The 22512-nt window shown below is 45.3% G+C and overlaps 1 protein-coding gene across 1 annotated transcript in view; it reads right to left on the reverse strand.

Moving 5' to 3' along the window:
• Positions 1–1247: 1247 nt before the first annotated feature.
• Positions 1248–22512, reverse strand: part of adamtsl4 (ADAMTS-like 4) — a 32708-nt gene continuing 11443 nt past the window's right edge. The window contains exons 5-17 of the mRNA XM_084026023.1: positions 16338–16437; positions 9928–10067; positions 9319–9523; positions 8719–8903; positions 7186–7327; positions 6400–6657; positions 6080–6209; positions 5386–5590; positions 4641–4814; positions 4375–4554; positions 3813–3992; positions 3552–3699; positions 1248–3474 (exon numbers count right to left, since the gene is read on the reverse strand). Of these exons, the coding sequence (XP_083882149.1) occupies positions 3344–3474; positions 3552–3699; positions 3813–3992; positions 4375–4554; positions 4641–4814; positions 5386–5590; positions 6080–6209; positions 6400–6657; positions 7186–7327; positions 8719–8903; positions 9319–9523; positions 9928–10067; positions 16338–16437 (2178 nt within the window). The 3' untranslated portion in view covers positions 1248–3343. The remainder of the gene's footprint in view (positions 3475–3551; positions 3700–3812; positions 3993–4374; positions 4555–4640; positions 4815–5385; positions 5591–6079; positions 6210–6399; positions 6658–7185; positions 7328–8718; positions 8904–9318; positions 9524–9927; positions 10068–16337; positions 16438–22512) is intronic.

The raw sequence follows: 22512 nt of genomic DNA on the forward strand, positions 1-22512 counted from the left end.
TGGTAAACTATATTTGATGTGTGCGCGAGCGCAGGGTCTGGGAAAGGGGAGATATTGAGTGAAAAGAGAGAGTCATAGGGTTCATGGTAATTTACTCCAAAAGGTCACCATCTGCCTGCCTTGCCTCGTGCCCTCTGTGAGCCAGCATCCCCCGCCACATTCATCCAGCATTTAGGCTACACCCCTCCCACACATACACGCACACACGCGCACTCACACGTATATCTTCACATTAGGGGGGTTTCTTTACAGGAACAGCGCCGACAGAGGAGGCACGGCGGCCCGAGGATGTAAACGGTGTGCGGGCTGCACGTTCAGCCTCCCTGCTCGACGGCACAAACAGCGAAGGCAGGCAGCTGTGAAAAGCAACGAGGCTGAGGAAGCCTAAACTTCACTATACTACACATGGCGGCTACAGATATTTACTGCTCTATGGAACTCCAAAAAAGATCATTTATGGCAATAGCACTGGTCTGGGTCTATGAAAAGCTAAATTCCAAAATTCAACAGCAAAAAAAAAAAGAAAATAATAGAAACACCTTAGATATTTATACAAATAAGGACACGGTTGTTGTTGTTGTTGTTTTTTTTATCCTAGCTGGAGTTCAAATTAACAATTTAATGGTAAGTGTACAGGAGGATTTCAGTATTCTGATCCAAATGTAATAACTTTTAGAGGTGAAGTAATATATTCTTAAAAGTGTTGATGATGCTGTGAAACAGCATTAAGACCCAGATGTTGCAAAATGACACTGACTTGGACTCATGACCTGAGTACCTCTCCTGGAAACGGGGCCGTCACTTGGTACTGCAGCATCCAAACACAGCACTCATATACTGTAACCGCACACTCCTGTTATATATAAGCAAAACTCTAGTGTTAACTTCAGGCATCAAGACATAATCCGACCTTTATGAATTTGGAAAAGAAGGCCTTTTGGTCTGATCCACCATGGGCTTTGAATAATCTGCATAATGAACTTGATTTGGAAGTGCTGCCTTTGTATCAGACATTGAATTGTGTTGTTTGTGAATGCGTTTTCTCCGGGTTCTCCTGCTTCCACCCACTGTCCAAAGCAGGTTAGGTTCACTGATAAAAAGAGACAGTTTCTCTGGAGGTCACTTGGTTCACAAGAAACTAGGCCTGTTCATTTATGTACGAGACTCAACAGCGCCATCGTTTGGAGGAAACTGGCCATATCGCCCTTTATCCCCGGGCAAAAGCAAACATGACACACTACTTCATTTCTATGTTGTTTTATTTAAAATGAAGCTTTGACATAATACTCTTTCCACACTTTCTTTTCTTTTTGTTTTGTTTTTGCTTGATTAAAAAAACGAGTCTGTGTATCAACAATAACAACCTTATAAACTCTGGTGGTAACAAAGAAAATTTGCTACAGCTTCTCAACACAAGAAAATAAATTACATGTTCTTTAGATAATAGATAAATTACTATCCTTTTTTGTTTTTATATAAAAAGTAATTTTTACTACGAGGGATTAGAGACAAGAATGACACATTCAAATTCACAATCACGAAACACATAACCGTAATCACACACACACACACACACACACACACACACACACACACACACACACACACACACACACACACACACACACACACACACACACATCCCAAACTAATGAGTACAATAAAGTCGTTCATTCTCTTGTCAAAATACAAACTAGTTATATGACAGTTAGATGTGAATAAATGCGGTCTACAACAACACTTCTGATGCCTCTACTCAGGTATAAAACACAAGCGCTTACTATGTTCCAAGAAATTATAGACATTAAAACATATCTGACAAATATACAGACTCCTCCCCTTTGAGTGGGCAGGTTGTGATGTGTGTGTGTGTGTGTGTCTTCTTGGGGATGTCGGAGGAGGAAAAAGGAGTAGAAACAGTCGATATGAGAGGAAGAGAGCAGGAAGAGTAGTTACACACACATACAGAGATTGCCACCTCAGAATGCACAAATATTTACTTCCAGGTCAACGCAGCATGATTGCATTTGATCCGTATCATAAACAACAACGTATTAAAAGACTATTGCAAGAAAGCAGCTTTCTCCATCCACATGAGGTTTCCTCATCACGGCTTCGCCTACTCTCACAGGACAGATTCATCTCCTCCCAGAAGGTGACGAACACAGAGACGACAGTGAGGTGAGCAAACAGGGAGGAAATAAAAGATGTAAAAGATCTCTCACTTTTACACGGTTTTCTGAGCAGCACCGGGTATTTATGTTGTGGATGTGCGTGCTTTAGTGAGCACAAAGATGTTTAATACCTTCACACCATCATCATGCTGCCGTGATCATGAAATGCCAAATGAGGTCAGCGAGGAGTGAACCGATTCACATCTCCAGAATTGTGCGTCATCCAGTTCATGGTTTGAGGCGATATTCTATGCTTTTTCTTATTGTGAATAAATCCCTATGACAGAGAGTCCAACTGTTGGTTTTTAGTGTTTATGTAACAAGTAAATGTAACAGACATGTTTATGTGGAAGGACTGTACAGAACCTATGCTGCTTGTTAATTATCCTTCTTGTTTGGGAAGAATAATTTTCCCGCTCTGATATATATATATATTTGGTCACTAACTGCCATGGTCACCCCCACTCCTTTGGTTCATCTGTCCAAATACTGAACGGAACAATAAGAGGACGATTGAGGAAATATTTTTGGCGAACAGAAAAAGACATACGATGTGTTAATGAAATCCTTCTAGCTCAGCTGGGGGTCTGCGGCGTACAGAAACACAGTCGATCTATTCCAGTAGATCTTCAGCACACGTTGTACTTCAGCATACACAGTGTATTTAGCACATCATTGTAATTATTTGCTCAGAGCTTTCCTTTTCATAATTAGTGGTTTGGCATGTCTGATTAAATCTATTTTAAGATCCTGTAGATTCAAATTGAATCTTAATTGAAAAAAGAGGCTAAAACACGGCTGCGTTCTCAGTGAACACCTTTCCGTTATAATCTCTCCGCCTCAGAAAAATCCTCCAAGAGTTGAAATCACAACAAATGCGTCGGTCGGCCCCGTGTGACACGTTACGAACCAGTCAAAGCTAACGTACGAAGTAAACAGATGAGATCTCACAGGAATATGTGATTCTATAACGCAAATTAATCATACAGAGAACTGCAGCGTGATGCCTGAAAAATCAGGAGAAAATGAACGTTATCTGACGGCCACCACAAGGATTATGTCCACTCTGGGCTTTCCGTTCCTACAGACTTCTTATTTCAGGGGTATTCAGTCCTCTTTTGACATAATCCTTGACTTCTTGCACACCTGGGCGGTCTGCGATCTGCTGGTCAGTGCCTCTTAGCACGCTGAGCACTCTGGGTACACGAGGCACAGCAGGCTGTCTTGTAGTAGGAATAGACGCACATCCTGGCCTGGACCACCACCATACAGTTGTGACGTAAGTCCCGGCAGTTTTCATCTGTGAGAGAAAGAGAGGTTGGTGGCAAGGAAGAAAAAAACACGTGAATACACAACACAACACACACACACACACACCTGGGACTTTTGGACTGCAGGGTATCGTGTTGCAGATTTGCTCTTGTTCAGGTTTGGGGCTTAAATCACAGTCATGGCTGTGCTGTTTGTCCGGTGTGAGACACCGTACCTCCCTCATTTGTAAGCCTTTCCCACAAGAACGTGAGCACTGTGGACAAAAAGACAGTGTAAATGATACGGTTAGAAATGAAAAATAAATATTGATTCGTCTGTCCCAACACGTTATTGTCAGATGGCCCTCCCTCTCCCGTCGCCTCTCACCGCGCTCCACTCCGTTGTGAACCACTGTGAACGACACTCTCCCATCTCACACTGTTGGACCGGGGCAGGTTTGTCCAGATGAGCACACGCGCTGACCGGCGCCACAGTAAATTCATTCCCCATCTTCTGGACGCAGATGATGTCCCGTCGCTGAGTTCCATTCCCACATAGGACATTACACTGGGGAAAGGAGTATGTTAGCCATGTTTAGTGCTTCATCTATCGTTGACATGTGAATCACCTCTTACTTCAAAACAAACAGACAAAACCTTCACATGCAAAAAAAACCCTCAAAAGAATTCAAGATGTCAAAGAAGAACACATAAAGAGGTCATGGGTCAATACAAATGTCTAGAATTAAAGAAACTTAAAGGAACATTAGATTGCCTGCACACTCAGCACTAACATTACTGACAATGCAATGACTGTCAGGCATTCAATTAACTTGTATAAATGTCTTTCTACTAGAAATTTAAAAGAGAAACAAACCAAAAAGCAAAAAAAACACACTGTCCTTCAGATGTATGTTTCTTTCATTCGGTGTCTCAGTCATCCTTCCTACCTGAGTCCAGGGGCTGCTGTACCACATGGTTGTTGGCACACAGGGACCCCCGTTGCAGGCCTTCATCTCTGCCGGTTTGTCCCCAACACAGTCCCCTCCTCCCCCGCCCTCTCTGACCCCTCCTCGAGTCAGGCACACCACCTCCCTCCTCTGCACCCCGGGGCCACACTGCGCCGAGCACTGAGGGACACAGTAGAAGATCATGTTGAGGATCACTGTCAGGGGCTGTGGTTACTTCCCTCCTTCTGTGAACGTGTGTCGCTCACCGTGCTGGACCAGTCAGTGAAGTACCAGTTGGTCACGCAGGGGCCCATGTTGCACTCCTCGCTGCCTTGTGGGCGAACCCCGGAGCTGCACTCCTTTTCGTTCACCACGCTGCCTTGGTCGCTGAGGCAGCGCACACTCCTCGTCCTCCTGCCGACCCCACAGTCCACAGAGCACTGGGACGGACGGAGAGGAACAAGTTCAAACACATGGAAGAAACCACATACAGCCAATCATTCCCATAACCTGGATTAGAATCTGGAGTTGATCACTAGTGGACAGAAAAGGTTGACAGTTGATTATGAGTCAATTCAGCCTTTATCTGTTCCCAAAGGAAAACAGAAATGAACATAAAGCACATCAAAACATGATATAAATACAAATGAGAATGAGGAACAAGAGAAAACAATGAAGTTATGAATGAAAATTGCGTGTATGTAAACTATAAAAAGTAGTTTGGAACTGTGTGCTGTTCTCATGATTAATACCTGTTATTGTTGTTCTATTTACCCAACATGTGTAAGAGATGAATTGAAAAACATAACTTAACCACAATCTTAAAACAAATATTTACGCCCAGTGTGTGCAGCAGTCTTAAATAGTTGTGTGCTGACCTAATGAATGAACACACAAGCACTCTCGCTTTCCGTCTGTTCCGTTTGCAGATTCCGAGCTGCCTGGTTTTCCCGTCTACGCGCTCCCATTAGCAGATACATTTCCCAGTCGCACACTGGCACATTGACCTACCGTGCCCCAGTCGGAGCCGACCTCCCAGTGGGAGCAGAGGCCGCGCTGACACGCCTGCGTGGACTCGGGTGGGGTGAGGTTGGCGCAGCGCTGCGGGTGAACCATGGTGGAGCGGTTCCCAAAGCTCTGCCTGCACTGGAGCTGCCTCTGCTGCAGCCCAGGGCCACAGGACACGCTGCACTCCGACCACGAGCTGGTCTCCCAGCTGAGGGAGGGGTGGAGAGAGGGGGACATGTTGGAGCTGCATTTACAGGAACACAACGCATACTCCCACGGCTTCAGATACACACTACTTCATTTATTTATCAGAGCACCGGCAATGACCTAAACTCCAAAAATGTTGGGGTATGTTTTGGCATTCCGTCAAGCCATCACACCACTCTTACTTTTGGCACGGCACAAACTAAAGGCAGGGCTCACAACTTACCCATGTTTTTATTTCAATTATTCATGCCTATTACTTGAGAAAATGTGCACTGCAAAAAACACCTCCATCTTATCAAGCCTGTAACTGAAAATTCTACCCAGAAATCTGACAGCTCAGTGACATAAAATCAACCTGCCCTAAAAAAATATTCCTCCCACCATGGCAGATCTCACCAGCTTCTGAAAAGAATGTATTTATTCACTCCCTAAAGAGCTGAATATAAAATAATAAACAGTATATGATGTGTATAACGGCCTGTTTCCTCACAATGGTGGGCATGGATGTGTGTTACAAGGCAGCTCCTCGGGAACGGGCCTGGCTGCAGAGTCACACTTCCTCTCCGGGACGTCTTCGTCTGTGTGGCGGTTTATACACAGAATGACTCTGTTCTGTGAACCTACAGAGACAAGAAGATGGATAGATGCAGACCGTGAGAAAGTCATCATGTTCTTGTACTTGCACCTATGCACCACAGGGGGGAGACATCACTTTATCCAACATAAGTAAATCATTTTAAGCATAGAGCATTGAATTAAAAAATAATAATTTAAAAAAACGTAACGTAACAGGCATTTATGATGTCGGACCTTTGCCACAGGATGCAGAGCACTCTGTGAGTCCTCCTCTCCTCCACACAAATGGTGGCTGAGTGTCTGGTGGAAGGTCGGTGCGAGGGGGGATCCGAGCATTCCTGTTGGGTGCAGATCCTCGGGGTCGTGACCTCTCAGGTGTCCATCGGTCCAAGGAGGGGGGAGAAAACACAGAAGTAGAGGAGGAGGAGGGGAAAGAAGGGGCCGAAAGAGGAGGAGCAGGTGGAGGGTCTTCTACCGACAGAGTGAGAGCACCTGGGAGAGAAGGAAACATAGATCGACATGAAGACAAATTAGAAAAGGACAGGAAAGGTGGGGGAGAGAGGTAAACATTGGGAAACAGACGAGGAGAAAAGAGCGATAAAGAGTAGGGAAAGAGGCAAAACACGAATGTTGAAATATTGAGAATAAGAGGAAGGCAGTGAGTCAGACGCTAATGATGTCATAATGAGGTCAGGGTCTCATGACAGCGAACATGTGGACCAGATAACCTCCCATCTAGGTCATACACAAACTCACAAACACATTTGCACAATAATCCCTCCCACTTGGCCCACAACCGCACCCATCGTAATCCATAAAGACGTCAATCACTGTTGCCTTGAGTCATTTGGAAATAAAGAATCTCAAGATGTTTGGTTTAGGGCTCAAATCTGCAAGTGACAAGACTCAACAATGTGCTGAACATGACATGCTGAATAAAACATGCAGAATGCACAGCTGTCAACATGTTAGTCAGACAGTAGAAGGAGGAATCAGAAGGCTGAAGTGGGATGGACGTACTGCGAAGGGGTGCCCTTCCTGGCTCTCGCTCTCTCGGCCTCTCTCTGGGTGCCTCCCTCTCTCTCTCCCTCTCTACCTCCTTCTTCTCCACGGGGATGTAAAACTCATAGTCGATGCCTGGATTCTCCTTGTGAAAAATGATCTGGAGTAAAACAGAGAGAGAGAACAATGGAGCTAGAGGTAAACAAAGTAGTCAATGACAGGAGAAACCCTAAAACAGCTCAAGGGAGCCAAATAACAGCCAGTATGGCAGAGAACCAGTGACACCCTCAGGGATGCCTCATCAGCATGTATGCCTGTCACTATGTGCCCCCCCCCCCACCCCATTATGAAACCCTGCCAACCATCTTAGAAGACTTAACATACCCAAGGTCATCTAAATTTAATCAGCTGGAGTCCCATGGCAACATTTTTTGGATCTGCTATTTTCTGCCAGAGATGTCGATGTAATTCAGGCAGACTTCCATGCTGCACTTTAGTCCAGAGAGACATAGCTCAATAACTATCAAATGGACTGACATAATTCTTTTCTTTTCCTTATAAGATGATGATGAGAAACAGTCATTTACCAAACCAGTCAAATCTGTTCTGTGTCTTTGTGTTGTAATTGAAAAACACAATAAAAACATTAGTCATTGGCAGATTGCAGATTACACAAACAAAAATGTTTATTTTGAGCTTTAGATGAAAACAAAATATTTTTTAGTTTAGACGTTCAGTCTTTATACGAAGCTAACTAACGGCTAGCAGTTAAGATGCTGACCCTGAACCACGACGTCCCTGGTTTACCGGACCTCTCATCTACTGCTCAACATACTGATGTCATAGCAAGATATAATTCAGTAATTGTGTGTTGAGTAAATTCTGGGTTTGCTTGGTCTGTAATTTGTGCTATACTGGCCTATACTGGTCTTAAAACAGCCAATACACACTTTTAAATTGGATTTTTTTCATAATTGTTAATGTCCCACCAGAGGCAAACCTTTACAGATAACAGATTTGTCTTTCTAGTTTTTTGTATTTTTTTTTAATCAACCCAACGGTTTCATTTCTAGCACTTAATGAGCAACGCGACCTCACAGAGCCACTGGCATGGTTGTATACTTTGCAAATAAAGCCTAAACATGCAGGTGATTCCAGCGCAGCTCAAACTCTGGCATGGTTGCTTGCTATTTCAACCCCTCCTCCCCTATAGCTTCTGGATGCAAAGCTGCAGATGAGTTATGTTCTTTCATAAGATCTTAGCCTGAGGACAGAGTTGTTATTATTAAGCCCGGGATAGTCTGATGTGGCTCAGGCTAAGCTGCAGTCTAGCTGTCTTTATCCCACCATCATGCTGAAATAACGCAGTCTATCTGGAAGATCTTGACACACAGCAGGAGAGCGAAGCCTCGGGCTTATGACAATGTGATAGAGATGTGAAAAGCTCCATGTATACACGTGTCTATGTGTGTGTGTGTAGTTCTTATCATTCGGCTTAACGTTGCCATGCCCGAGCTCATGTTTGCTAACGGGGTTCAAAGATGTACTCACATATAGCTGTAGCTGCGTGGTGGTTGGTCCCGGAGCCCCGAGGGACTCGCCTTTCTCCACGTCTCCCTCCGACTGTGCTCGAGGTCGGGTGTAGGTAAAGGTCGTCCCTCCAGCCTGGTATTCCCCAGGAGGGTCCACAGCCCAACGGCCGTTCACCACTGAAGCCCCCGTGCCACTCCTCATAGCTGGAGGGGGGGGGGGGGGGGGGGGGGGGGGGTAATGGAGCGAGATTTAGTTTTCTTTCCTTACTTTGCAGCTCGCCTACACAGTGGTGAACGCTTAGGGAAACCCCATTAACTCCAACACACTCTTAGACACACAAACACGTCTCATTACCCAACAGGGTAAAACACTCACACATACACACGTCACTGATTCCTTATGGGCTCTAACAATACAAGCTTTAACTACTTGGAGTCTGAGGCCACACAATTTACAGTCTCGGTCCGAGCCAGCACTCCCGGGCCAAATCTCATTCCCAAATCTGCTTTTCCCTTGCCAACGTCTCAGTTTCGCTGGAGCTGCATCCAGTAGGCCTGTTATGTAAGAAATCCTGAACTGTGTGTACGCATGGTTTCACTTGTGTCTATGAGCGCTTACCCAGGTAATTGGGGCTGGCTCGCCTCTCGGTGATGTTAATGAACGTGGCTCCGGGCGGGATGTCCAGGATCTTGTGATAACCGAGGGGAACTGTGACATTTTGGAAGCTTCCCGTCACCTTTCGGCAGGAGCTGTCCCGTCCACCACACACTCCACACTTGTCAACCACCGAGCCGGAGCCCAGCACCCCATCACAGCCCTCGGTCTGGCAGGGAAGGAAGGTGAAAAGATGTCAGACAATGAGGACGTGGGGAAAGGTGTGGCAGGGGAACAAGAGAGATATGTGAGGAGGGGAGGGGGACAGAGCTGGTTGACGTTTCACATCCTTCACCAGTGTTTACTTCACGATTGTTTGTGTTAATTGGCAACTGTTGCTAGCCAGATTCATGCCAGAAACAGAAGTATGGAATAAGGGCAAAATTATGGAGTGCAAATGAGAGAAAGAGGGAAGGAGAGCAGAGAGCAGAGGGAAAAAAATACAGGAGAAACTCTGAATCTGAATGCCATCAGGCTGTGACGAAGAGATCTGGACTTGGTCAACTCCGGCTAGACAGGATGTACTTTTGGTTCTGACCCCCGAGGCCAAGATCTCTCCACATATGCACTCACCAGACAGCGTCCCTCGACACACACGTCGTTGGTGCCCACGTTGAGGCAGGGGGTCCCGTCTCTGACGCGCTCGGCCTGGCGGACGTAGAAGCGATAGCCGGCGGGCCTGCAGGTCAGCTCGCACTGTTTGTCTGCGCCAGCTGCAACACAGACACAAAAGAAAGGGGGATTATGACACAACGTATGGTTTTGTGTGTGTGTGTGTGTGTGTGTGTGTGAGCTTCTGAATGAGCCTGTGAAGCTTCTTCCTGAGTCTGTCTGGCGTGGAGGAGACCCAGCTGGGCCATGAATGTCTTTCCATGTGGCTCTCCTGACTGTCAGACAGCAGCAGAACGATTAGCTATTTCCCCCACTGCTCGCTTGTGCGAATGCATTCACCGCCGCACCTTCCCAGGAGCTAGGTACCCAGAGGAGAGGTGTACATATGCCGGAGCCTAAGGTTTTATTTATGGGAGGAACCCAACAGGCGAACACAGCAGGGAGAGATGTACTTGGGGGGAAAAGGACAGAAGGGAAGAACAGGAGCAAAAGGAGACAGCTTCAAGGTAAGGGAGGAAATTGAAGTCCTTCGGTCCGGAGAGACAGGCACGGGTGGAGAATACAGAGGGAAAGGGGCGGGGCACAAGCAAAACATATGGAGGAAGTAAGAAGCGCGTCTGTGTTATGAATTACAATGAGCAGGTTGAAAGAAAGTTCAACATCTCGTCCTTCAATCTGATGTCTGCAGTCGTTACACCATGTGAGTCAATCTGAAGCCACTTTCAATTCATTTTATGTTTATGTAATGATGACCCTAAAATCTCAGAATGACCTGTCGAGCAGTATTATGTATATATGTTATTATTATAAGGTAGGAGCAGTTTTGACAAGATATAGATAGAATGTAGGAATAAACCTCGATATCGCTCTGATTCTACTACGGCAATTTTCATACTTTCCCCCTCCAACAATATCATAAAGGAACATTTCCACATAGGTGTAACACTTAACAAAAAAGTATATTTCCCAACATTCCTTTAAAGAAGAGAGAACGAGATAAAGAGATAGGAGAAAGGATGATGAGGACAGGAAGGACCAATGAGGGGCTCCACTTATCATTCTCTTTGAGCTTAGAGATTGGAGGTCCGACAGGGGTTAAAGGCCCCGGGCAGAGATGGTGTGTGTGTGTGTGTGTGTGTGTGTGTGTGTGTGTGTGTGTGTGTGTGTGTGTGTGTGTGTGTGTGTGTGTGTGTGGAATAGAGCTATAAAGATGAGCTCATATCCTGATTAAGGGGTCAGAGATTTAGTTGCAGATCGGAGGGAGGAGATTCTGCCTCCAGGAGTTCAGGGGTTAAAGGACAAACTCTGTGTTCCTAAATATATGACTTCTTGCTGGGGTGTCATATTTCCAAATTAGGACAGAAATGCGCCTCCTATTGAACTCTTTGAAAAGATGAACAGCATTACATCTTGTGGTCAAACTGTCTACATATTACTTATATTCTTCTGCCCTTGAGGGTGATTTGAAAAGTAGGGTTTCTCTCCAAGAACGCTTCTTTGGTGAAATACTTTTGACATTTCAAAGTATTGTGGTTCTGATATTCAACTAATGCCACTTCATTTTCATACAATAACACTGAGGATGGTTTCTCCATGGGAAGATCTCCTCTCCCACTCAATAAGTCACCATCATCAAGCAATCCAAAGCCCCTACCAGACTCAAAGATGTTCACCAGAGACAGAGAAGAACAAAGACTAAAGGTCAAATACCAGCTTTCGCCATGTGTGTCCAAGAGGGAATGCAGAAAGCAAGTATTAGTATGTCGAGAACTGAAAGTAACCCCATATGCTTTCAAAGAGTCTCTACATTGAAGCGGAACAACACTTTGCCAGGCATAATACAAGTCATCACAACTAAACAGCAAACCTCGAGGCAGAGGAGAAGGACGGCTCAATCTGGACTGTTTAGGTGGCGTTTGTTGGCTTCCATCTGGCATCCAATAGAAGAATAAGAGGCTATGGAAGGTTACACTGAGACTGTGGAGAACGGCTCAGGAAGTCATAGACGTGAATCAGGGGTTTATTTTCCACAACTGTGTAGGGAAGTTATGGTGAATAACTAGGAACATTAACTGGCTTATAAATATAAAGATATGTAGTAGTGGTCCGTCAGAATGGGTAAACAAGGACTCTACCATATGGATTCAGTGGTGCAGTATACAAGCAATATACTTAGTTTACTTTGTTGCCTGGGGGGGGGCGGGGGGTATGTAATATTGTAAAATGTTTCTAAAGTATGATGTTTGATCATTAACATAAAGTTATGGCATCAGCATGAGTGGAACATATCTAGTGGCAATGAGAGATAGAAGGGGAATGAAAGAGTGCTGTCTTATTGTCTCTGATTTAAACAACTTCTATCATTTATTTTCTGTATATTATTACTCCGACCTTTAACCGCTTCCAGTAATCTGCATCTCTCTGATGGTATACTTTGTCAGAGAAGGAATTTGGTGTTTTAAAGTATTTGATATTACAATGTGGGATGAAAAACACTGCTCTTTTTATGAGCTCCTTTTACACTGCCTTTTCATCACGGGAGTATCACGTCTTTTTTCCGCCCTGTCGTCAGTGTAAACGCTCGCAGAGACGGAAAGGGGTGTCAGAATGTTACGGAGGTCGTCACAGGGCTGCATCAGAGGCCAGACGAGGCTTCGTGAACGGAGCGAGCCGTGACGTGGTGAAGACGTGTTATCAGGGCGAGCTCAAAGCGTAGATGTCGCTTGTACGAAGCCGCCGTTATACACATGTTTATGATTCAACCAACTTCGCTGGTTGAAGAGTCGTGTAAAAGTGTGAGACGAGCAAAAGTTCACCTTTCATTGTTGTTTTGATGCATCGAGCTCATCAGATTTCCAACGATCCTTCAACACGTCAAGTGGTGCGATTGCGACATATTTTTGACTCTCCTTTCCATGAAATCGTCTGTGTAGAAAGGCCTATTGATTCTACTGATTTAAATGAACATGGATGTCAATCTTGATACATCCAAATTACCTTTTGTACACTAATTTGTATGAAAGCATGAGTTACTGTCGACCGACCGCCATCCAAATGAGCCAAACTCTCCTAAACTCTGACCACATTCTTTTCCTACTGTCTGATAATTGCAACGAGACAGAAATACAGTACACATTTAGAAAGAGAAAGGGAGGCAGTGTTCCCACCCTCTCTCCCCCCCTCGTTCTCTCTTTCTGTCCGTCATAGTTATCTTTGAGAGATTAGACTGGAGACAGTGACAGAGAAGAGGGGGAGACGTGTTGCCTCTCTCCGTTTGCTTCCTCCTCCTCTCCCTCCTTCTCCATCTCCTCTTCTTCCTGCCCACAAGTCACATTCTGGTGCTCTCCACCTCCTAATCATCTCTTATATTTCTCTCTATCTTTCATTCATCTCTCGCTACTTCACTCTGCTTCTGTTCCCCCTCTTCGCCTCGATCTCGGGGGCCTCTCGTTCTCTTCCACTGTCTCTCTCCCGCCCTCTCTCTCCCTCTCTGAGCTTAGTGTTCAGACAGTGGAATATATGTTGTCTAAATATACTTCCCCACTATCTCTCCGTCTAAACAAACTCCAACAGGGAGAGAGAAAGAGAGAGGCAGTGGGACAGGAAGAGGGGAGGATGGGTGCTCAGAGAGGGGATGAGGCCTGAAAAAAAGGGAGGGAGGGGGGGGGGGGGGGGATATTCATGTAAAACAACACCTGCACGTGCAGTGCTTACAAAACTAGAGAGGTAGTGGGATTCAGAGCGGATCTTGTGAGGGAGAAACACTACCACTAACATGAATCACCTCTGTGGTTTATAACGCGGTGGCAGCTTTACAGTTTGAATTTCCGGTTCCAAACCTCAGGGCACTTTGGAGTACACACACATACATAACAGGGCTGTCACCTCGGAGCGCAGAAAAGAAACGTCACACAGTGAAGTGTCGTGAGCTGACTGCACGCTTCGACAAGAATACTTATGGGAAATATATGCAGCGCTGTATGAAGGTCCTAAACAGATGAGTGCAGCTGGAGATAAACGGCACACAAACGTCAGTGTTGAAACACGACACGCTCCTCGCAGCCTCCGCCGTGTTGACAGGGAGCTCGATATGAGGTTTGGGATCGGAGTAAACAGTACGATACAGTTTACTTAGCAGAGTGGAAAAGGATGATCACAGAGTATGTGTGACCCAGCAGACGTCATCTGTAAATAGCGTTAACACGCACAGAGCTGCATCTATCCTCTCATCACCAAATGGGACGTCTGCCATTTGTGGCTTCTTTAAACAAAAAGACATCCTCACAGTGATATGACCGCGCTGTCTTTCTCATGCCAGAACCATGATTTAGTTACACATGTACTCCAATAAAGAGGCTGTCTCCGTCTTTCCTCTCCTCAGCAGATCTCAAGGTTTACAATGAGTGAAACGGAGGGCAGCAGATACAGAGAAGAGCTACAGAGCAGCTACATTCAGGATAAATACAGGGATCACACTCTTTCCCGTCACGGACACACAGAGACGTGGGGGTGGTGGGTGAAAGGAAAGCCCCTCGTGTGTGTTTGTGCAGACAGTTAGACTCCAGCTGATACCCCTGCCATGACTCCCGGTGCAGATTTATACAGCACGAGTTATCTAGACCCGCCTGCATCCTCAAAACCGACATGAGTCTGACAAGGCCACAGAATATCAGCACATCCTTCAAGGTGCACTGTATTCACAAACACGTATCATTGCAGGGTCAGAGGAGGACGGCTCAAACTGGGAGAGAGACAACCACCCAAGTAGATCCAGACACTCATTCATATAAACAGGCAATCAAGAATTTCTTTTACAAGATAAAGTTGTATCATGGCTGTCACTTAAATATGTCATGCCATCTGGGGAAATGTTGCATATCACTGAGAAAGACGATTTTGTATTCTAGTCTAATTAAATAATGGATTAATTTATCCTCTGGATTACACAAAAACAGATTTAAGTAATCCATAAAAAGTTTCTGGATTGATTTTACAGAAAATGTTGTGTATCACAAAATGACTCCAGTCTTACATGCATCCTATGGATTCGTAGGAGGAGAACATGGAAACTCCGTCCGCCCAATATTCACTCTCTCCTTGCTGCTCTTGTTCACCACCAGGAAACATTTGCCTCTTTGGCTGCTAAACGTCCAACTTTCTTCACCAGCTACTCACTAACTGTGTCTCTCCGCTGTTTGCTGCTGATCAGATTGAGTAAAGTGATTTTTTTCTGAGCCTTTTCACTTCACTGGTTCGTCACTGTGGGAAAACCTTTCAGCATTTCTTTTTTATCCCGCCATGTTATGTGTAAATAAAACCAAAGCAGTATGGCTGATCTAGCGTGTCCAGCTCTACGCTCTCCGGGTGTGTATGATGAGGAATCTCAGCCAGCTAATACAGTAACCCAGTGGAGAGACAGACACATACACAAGCAAACTTTCACAAACATTTTTCTACGTGCCATCTCCGATCCATTAAGCCAAGCACACACACACTCGCCATGAGTCCGTACTGTAAATACACAGAGGCCTGAACTCATCAGTCCAACACAATGACAAATACTGTTGATATCATCTTGCAGCTGTGTTTCTCTCTTCTCCTCCTCCGATCTCTCGCTCCCCAAAGCCCCTTGTTATAATATTCTCCCCGTTCCTCTTCCCTTTCCCTCAAATTCCTCAAATATCTGTTCAGTGTTTGCTCTCTCCCTCTCTCTCTCTTCTCCCTCCTGCATTGGAAAACAGATAAATAGACACAATCTCCGCTGTGCTGAACTGTTTTACATTTAACACCAAAGTAAACAGACTCACTCGCACTTACGGCACGGGACAAAAAACACACAAAGACACACAAGCACATGCGAGCCACGTTGTCTCCCTTTTGCTCCCCACTGGTCACATGACAAAACACTCGCGTCCCGTCACCTCTCGCCTCCCCCCTCCTCCATCTTTCTGTCTTTATCTCACTGGGTTGGAATCCGTGTGCTTCGTCAGAGCTGGGAGGAGAAGCTTGGCAGGAGAAGGAAGGGAGATGTTGGACAAATGAGAGGAAAATGAGAGGAGGGAGAGTGTTTTGTGCAGAGAATAAAAGCAGATCGAGTTCCAGTCATTCTCTTTTCCTCTTGGCCCGCCACCCTTGACGCTACATGCACCATGGGCCAATGAGAGGAGGGACTGTGGTGGGCTGGGCATGCAGCGAAAGGCCTGCCAGCACACTAATACCAGAGCAACATTTAACTCACTTAATCACACATTTTAATGACGCCCCCCTCTCCCCTCTGCTAGCATTTAAATCTCACAATAAGCCTATTATCACATGGAAGCACTGTGCAGCTAAACCCTAAACTACCATGTGTGTGTCAGCGCGGTCCTCACCCTCGGTGAAAGGTTCCCAGTCGTAGAGGCGACCCATGAACTCCTGGGTGTTAAAGGCTGCACACTGCTCTGCTCTGGAGTCCAACACGCCTGCACACACCTGGAGGACAGAGAGAGAGAGAGGGGGGGGTTAAGTTCAGAGCCACACACTGAACTAATACAAAATCACCCAGCTTTTAAACTGGCGGTTGTTTCTCCCTGGAGGAGGAAGGCTGCAGTGGACTGTTGTGAGGAAAAAGACAAGGGAAAAACAGCTAATAAAGACGGGGAGGATTTGTTGGACATCACAGAGAGAAACAGCAACACTCGATACCTGTACACACAAACACACACACACACACACACACACACACAGTCTCCCTGCTGCTGCTGGCAGTCGGCGAGCGTACAGTATTAGAACCATATGGAAATAATAGATTTTTTTGGAAGAGGCTGCTCACATAAATCCACTGTGGCTTTCAGTGCATGACCACAGAATGTGCGTGTGTGTGTGTGTGTGTGTGTGTGTGTGCGTGTGTGAGCACGTGTCCAGGTTGTGCACGCTCCTTATGGAGCCGTACAGTGGAAAGAGTTTTAGCATGCCTGAACTTCAACGACAGCTGAAACATCAGGCTGACACAACTCTGCTGGTTTACAGTGAACATAACTCATACTGCCTGTGTCACACACACACACACACACATGCACACACACACACACACACACACACACACACACACACACACACACACACACACACACACACACACACACAGTTGTGGAAAGTGTTTACTCATATACTGTACTGCAGTACAATATTGAGGTATTTGTACTGTAGCCTACTTTACCTCTACTTTATAGATATACGTCTAAACAACTATTACATGTATTGCCATGACGTGCATATCATGTTCCCCAAATGAGGAATCCTCTTGAGTTTGGTGACTTTTTGTTGTATATGATATACACCAGCATGTTAGCATCTTCATTGTGAGCATGGCAGCATTAGCATTTAGCTCATCATACAACTGTTTGTTGGTACAGCCCCACAGAACTAACCTGAATTTGTAAGTCAAGAAAATTACTACACATTTAAATGACCTGAGAGGTGTTACCTTCGGACAAAGCCAGGCTTGCTTATCCCCTGACATCCTGGTTTTGTGCTAAGCTAACCAGCTGCTAGCAGTAGCTTCATATTCAACGGACAGATTTCAGTATTCAGTCTGAGTTTATATATATATATATATATATATATAAAGTGTTTTCTTTTTTTGGGGTAAAGGATCTGCAAACTTCCACCACACACATCTTCAGGTATCATTACTGTGAGAGACACAACCATCCTGCCTGGTCCACTGCGTTTACAGCCCTCTGATACACAGCTGGCTAACACACACACACACACACACACACACACTTGCATGCCGCACATAGAGCTCTCAGATTTCCTTGCAACTCTAATCTCTGTCAGCTCCACAATCATCTAGTCTTTCACTCCACTCTTTGTTTGATTTGTTCCTCTTGTCTTTTGTTTTTTGTGGATCTCTCTGCTCACACAGCTGTCACAAACAGCTGGAAAGTTCCTAGTCACTCATCTGGGGAGATGAGAGCAAGGGAGTAGTTTACACACACACACACACACACACACACACAGAGCGACAGTTCCCATGTGAACCAGCCTCTGCGACAAAGTGTAACTAAAAGACTCTCATGGATAAACCGTCAAGCACTCATTGACACTAGCCTTGTAGGAATTCACACGTTCACTGTCTTATGTGTGTGTGCGTGTGTGTGTGCGTGTGCGTGTGTGTGTGTGTGTGTGTGTGCGTGTGTGTGCGTGTGTGTGCGTGTGTGTGTGTGTGTGCGTGTGTGTGCGTGTGTGTGTGCGTGTGTGTGTGTGCGTGTGTGTGCACCCGGAATGCAAGTCGCTGTCACAAGGCACTCATAAGGGTCATCAGTTGTTTCTCTTCTAGTGGAGTGTGAAACCAGCTCATGAAACTTTATGTGGAACTCTCCGCCACAGTTCATTCCGCTGAAACACTGACTTTTCTGTTATTTGTAACATGTTTTAGTTTAGTTCAAGCCTCTTATGTGAGAGTGTGTGTGTTTGAGACATGACCCGGGGGATCGGGGGGTCATGTTTTCAAGTAACTGTGTAAATCAGCCTGAATGTGTGTGTGTGTGTGTGTGAAATGCGGTTGGTAACGGTTGTAAATATTTCTGCAGGACGTAAACACGTTGGGCCCCATTTCAAGCGGGATAGTTGTGTGTGTGTGTGTGCATGTCAGTGTGTGCCTGTGAGACCATAAACAATGAGTGGACCACGACCCCGAACACTGGCACAGTAAAACGAGAGAGAAAGAGCTTCTACAAAAGACTAAAAGGGGGGAATGTAAAATGAAAACTGAGTGTGTGTGTTCATGTGTCGGCGATCGTATGAACGCTATGGGGCGAATGGATTCTCCACCCAAAAGAGCGTTTAGAGTGTGTAAAAACATCGGGAGGCTAATGGACTGAATGGGGGGGGGGGGGGGGGGTGAGAGGAAAAAGTGGAGTTTCATGGTTGTGGAGGAGAATGTGTGTGTGTTTGTAAGGACTGGTGTTCCCTCATTTACTATGAGTGCAGGGTTAAGGGTTTCCCCATAACTGCCAAGGGGAGCATGAAGGAGTGGTGACAGGGGGGGGGGGGGGTGATGGCTTTTACAGAAGTAAAATAATTAAAGAGGGTTGGCCTGTGGAAGATAAGAAGACAATAAAACTCCAATCACAAGTTCATTGCAAAAACAGAGTTAAAATCATTCAATCGTGTAGCAACATTTAAAAGATTCTAGTACTTTCCTTCCAGTGTCAGCTCATTAAACTGTGAATCACCTCGTTCTGTAAGAAGGCCGAGATAACGCTGGATGATTTCTAAGAATATCTCTTTGGACTCCGATTCATGTCTGACACTAGTACCAATACTATTTATACAGCAAATAACTGTAACATGAAAGAACAATTTGTAGTTGACCATGTCGTTGTGTTTTTACACTCTTCTGTGTGCATTTTCTTTCTGGTTAAAACTTGGGGCTTGTTTTTGTAGTTCTGGTTCTGATTCACACTCACACATAGCTACCTGTCAGTCATGATTAAATCCTGCTCTCTGGAGTAATGACCCAGGTCTGCTAACGCTGCCACCGCATCACTGCGATGAAGTCCGACTGTGTGAGGAACACGAGCGGTCGGCCAATCAGAGTGGATGTAAACAAGCCAACAGTTAAACGGATTCAACTAAACCACTTCAGAGGTAAAACCTATAGAAAATGTTGGTCATAACCCTTCGTTAAGCAGGAAGACCACAGTCAAATCAAGAAGTTCAGTCTGGAAACTGTGATGGATGTTTACAATGGACAGTTTAGGAAAAATGCCTTTGTTTACTCTTCTAAATGAATTTAGCTAACCAGGGTGTATTCCAGAAAGCAGGTTCAACAAACTCTGAACTCAACCCTGAACTCTGAGTCGACCAACTCTGAGATGGGCAACTCTGAGTTTTCAGTTTCAGAACAGCGGTTTTGAATTAGTTCAGTCAACTCTGAGTATGTAAACTCTGAGTTACGAGCGTGCCTGCCGACTCTATAAAGCCATCATCAATGGAGCTCCAATACTATGATTCACCATGGCAACCGGGAGAGCGTTATTAGATATTACTGAGTGTTTATGTAGAAAACGAGCTCATCCTGAGAAAGAGGAGCAACGTAACTGCAGTAAAGTAGCGATAGTTGGCGTGGCAGACATTTACTGCCTGACTTAATTCATATAACTGTTTAAAACAGTCGATATGAAAGTGATACTGTTTTATTTTCAGTTCACAAGGTAGCGTGATGTAAAAATAATCATTTTCATAGGTGTAATCCCACAGGCACAAAAAGAATGGAGCTGCAGCTGAAAATTAAGCATACGAATATTGCACAAATACGTAGACTAAGGCATCTGATTTTAATCATATTTCACATATTAAACAGAGTAAATACAAGTGTCTATTTCAACACAGAAATGTCCTTAAACATCTGTTCACAAAAAAATCTAAAGAGCTCTGCAAAGAATCTGGTCGCGATATGAAATGTTGAAAATGTCGGAGACTATTGTTTAGATATGTGATCGGTAGGAAAGGTAATCAAAATCTTCTCCCGACGTAAAGCTGCTAGAATCACTTTAATATCAATTAGGTTGACGAGGAAAAGACGGCACATTTTTCTCAGAGTTGGTTCAGATTCCAGAAAAAGGCAGAGACATGTAGGGAGAAACTCAGGGTTTGTTGAAGCAAACCTGCTAGCGAGCAGGTTAGGTTCACAGAGTATGTTACCATGGTAACTGACTCAGATTTATGCTGAACTGGCTTTGTGAAACAGAAAAAACAGAGTTTCCCAGATCTCAGTGTTAACTCAGGGTTTTCACTGAAGGTTTTTCTCTGAAATGGGCCCCTGGGGGTTAAAATGGGTTATATTGGTTATAATGGTTTCGTTTATAGTTTTTGATTTTTCCTGGGAAGTTAAAACTAAGACCCAAGACATAAAAACTGGCTACTGACACCGAGTGAAGGATGGAGAGACAGACAGATAGACGGAGAGCAGGTGAAAGACAAGTGAACACAGCTGAGGAGAGACAGTCGGTGTTTTTGTACGGGAGCTGTGAAAGTTACAGATGTGTTTTACTAGCGGGGGGGGGGGGGCAATAATGAGGAGCATGTGAAGGAGGAGGGGGGGGGGGGGGGTTACTGCCTGAGGGTTAAAAGCTTTGTTCTGTGCACACACAAAAATGCCACACACACACACACCGACCTGATCACACACACACACACACACACACACACACACACACACACACACACACACACACACACACACACACCGACCTGATCACACACACACACACACACACACCGACCTGATCACACACACACACACACACACACACACACACACACACAACACACACACACACACACACACACACACACACTCACACACACACACTCGCGTGAAAAACAAACACCAGCCCAAGAAAGACTAATGAGTTTGGAGGAACAGGTCAGGAGGAAAGCGGGAACCTTTCACCACATGTGTGTTTCCAGGGAAAGCCCGCTGGCCACATCGCCTCGACACCACATACAGGTTACGGCTGGCCGGTCATTCCTCAAGCATTACTGCAACATTACACAGACAAAACAACTGATCGCCGGCCCCCGCCGCCGTAAATCAACATGCTCCACACGCCACCACTAATCGCCGAATGCATGCACACAAATCCATGACATATGTTAAGACGTGTGTGTGTGTGTGCGTTTGTCCTCAGTGATTAACATTCTCCGGCTAATCTTGTGACCAAGGCGGCGCGGCGGCGCTTTGCAGGACACCACCCGACTCTCGGCCTTGACCCTGAGGGCCCCCCCCCCCAGAGGAAACACTGCTCATCCATCAGCGACTGAAGGAGGCCCCGTGCTGCACAAGACGGGCGGCAAGAAAGGATGCTGTTGTTCTCAGGGGAAAATTCAGCTGGAGCCTCAAAACAACTCGACTGTTCTGCTCAACAACAGAACCAAAGGAGAAAAGAAAACTCTAGATGAATCCTGCAAACGCATGATCAATAAATGAAACCAGAACTTTCCTCAAACACACTAAGATGACATTCTTTCCATATTCCCTTTCCAGCTCCGTAGAGCTCGAAAACCCACTTATTTATACAAACCAGTGCAGTGATCATTTATTCATTTATCTTCATTTATCAAATATTTTCCTAAAACCCCATTGGTGTGTGTGAGAGAGAGGTAGGGCATGTGGACTTCATTCCCAGGGCTCTTTTTTATTATGAACAGTTCCAAAAGTCTGCACTGAACTATGTAAATTTGAAAAGAGCCTTTATTGTAAACAGCGATGCTGCTTCCTCTGACGGGAAGCTTCTTGATCCAAAGTGGTCTGAACAGTCGGACTCTCTCTGAATTAAAAGTGCTGCAGAACTCGGTGTGCTCCGTCCTCTGCCCATGTCTCGGTTGCTGCTCGGAGTAAATCTTTGGTGTGATTGTATTACAATCTCTCCTGATTTTGTGGCATGTCTTATGTTATCTGTCTAATGTTCCTTACTTATCATCAGGACTCCAATGAAGAAGAGATGATGTGATTTGAAGGAACAGTACAATGCTTTCTTGCAGACAGTTAGCTGA

The sequence above is a fragment of the Eutrigla gurnardus genome (genome assembly GCF_963514095.1).
Source record: "Eutrigla gurnardus genome assembly, chromosome: 14".
Classification (NCBI taxonomy): domain Eukaryota; kingdom Metazoa; phylum Chordata; class Actinopteri; order Perciformes; family Triglidae; genus Eutrigla; species Eutrigla gurnardus.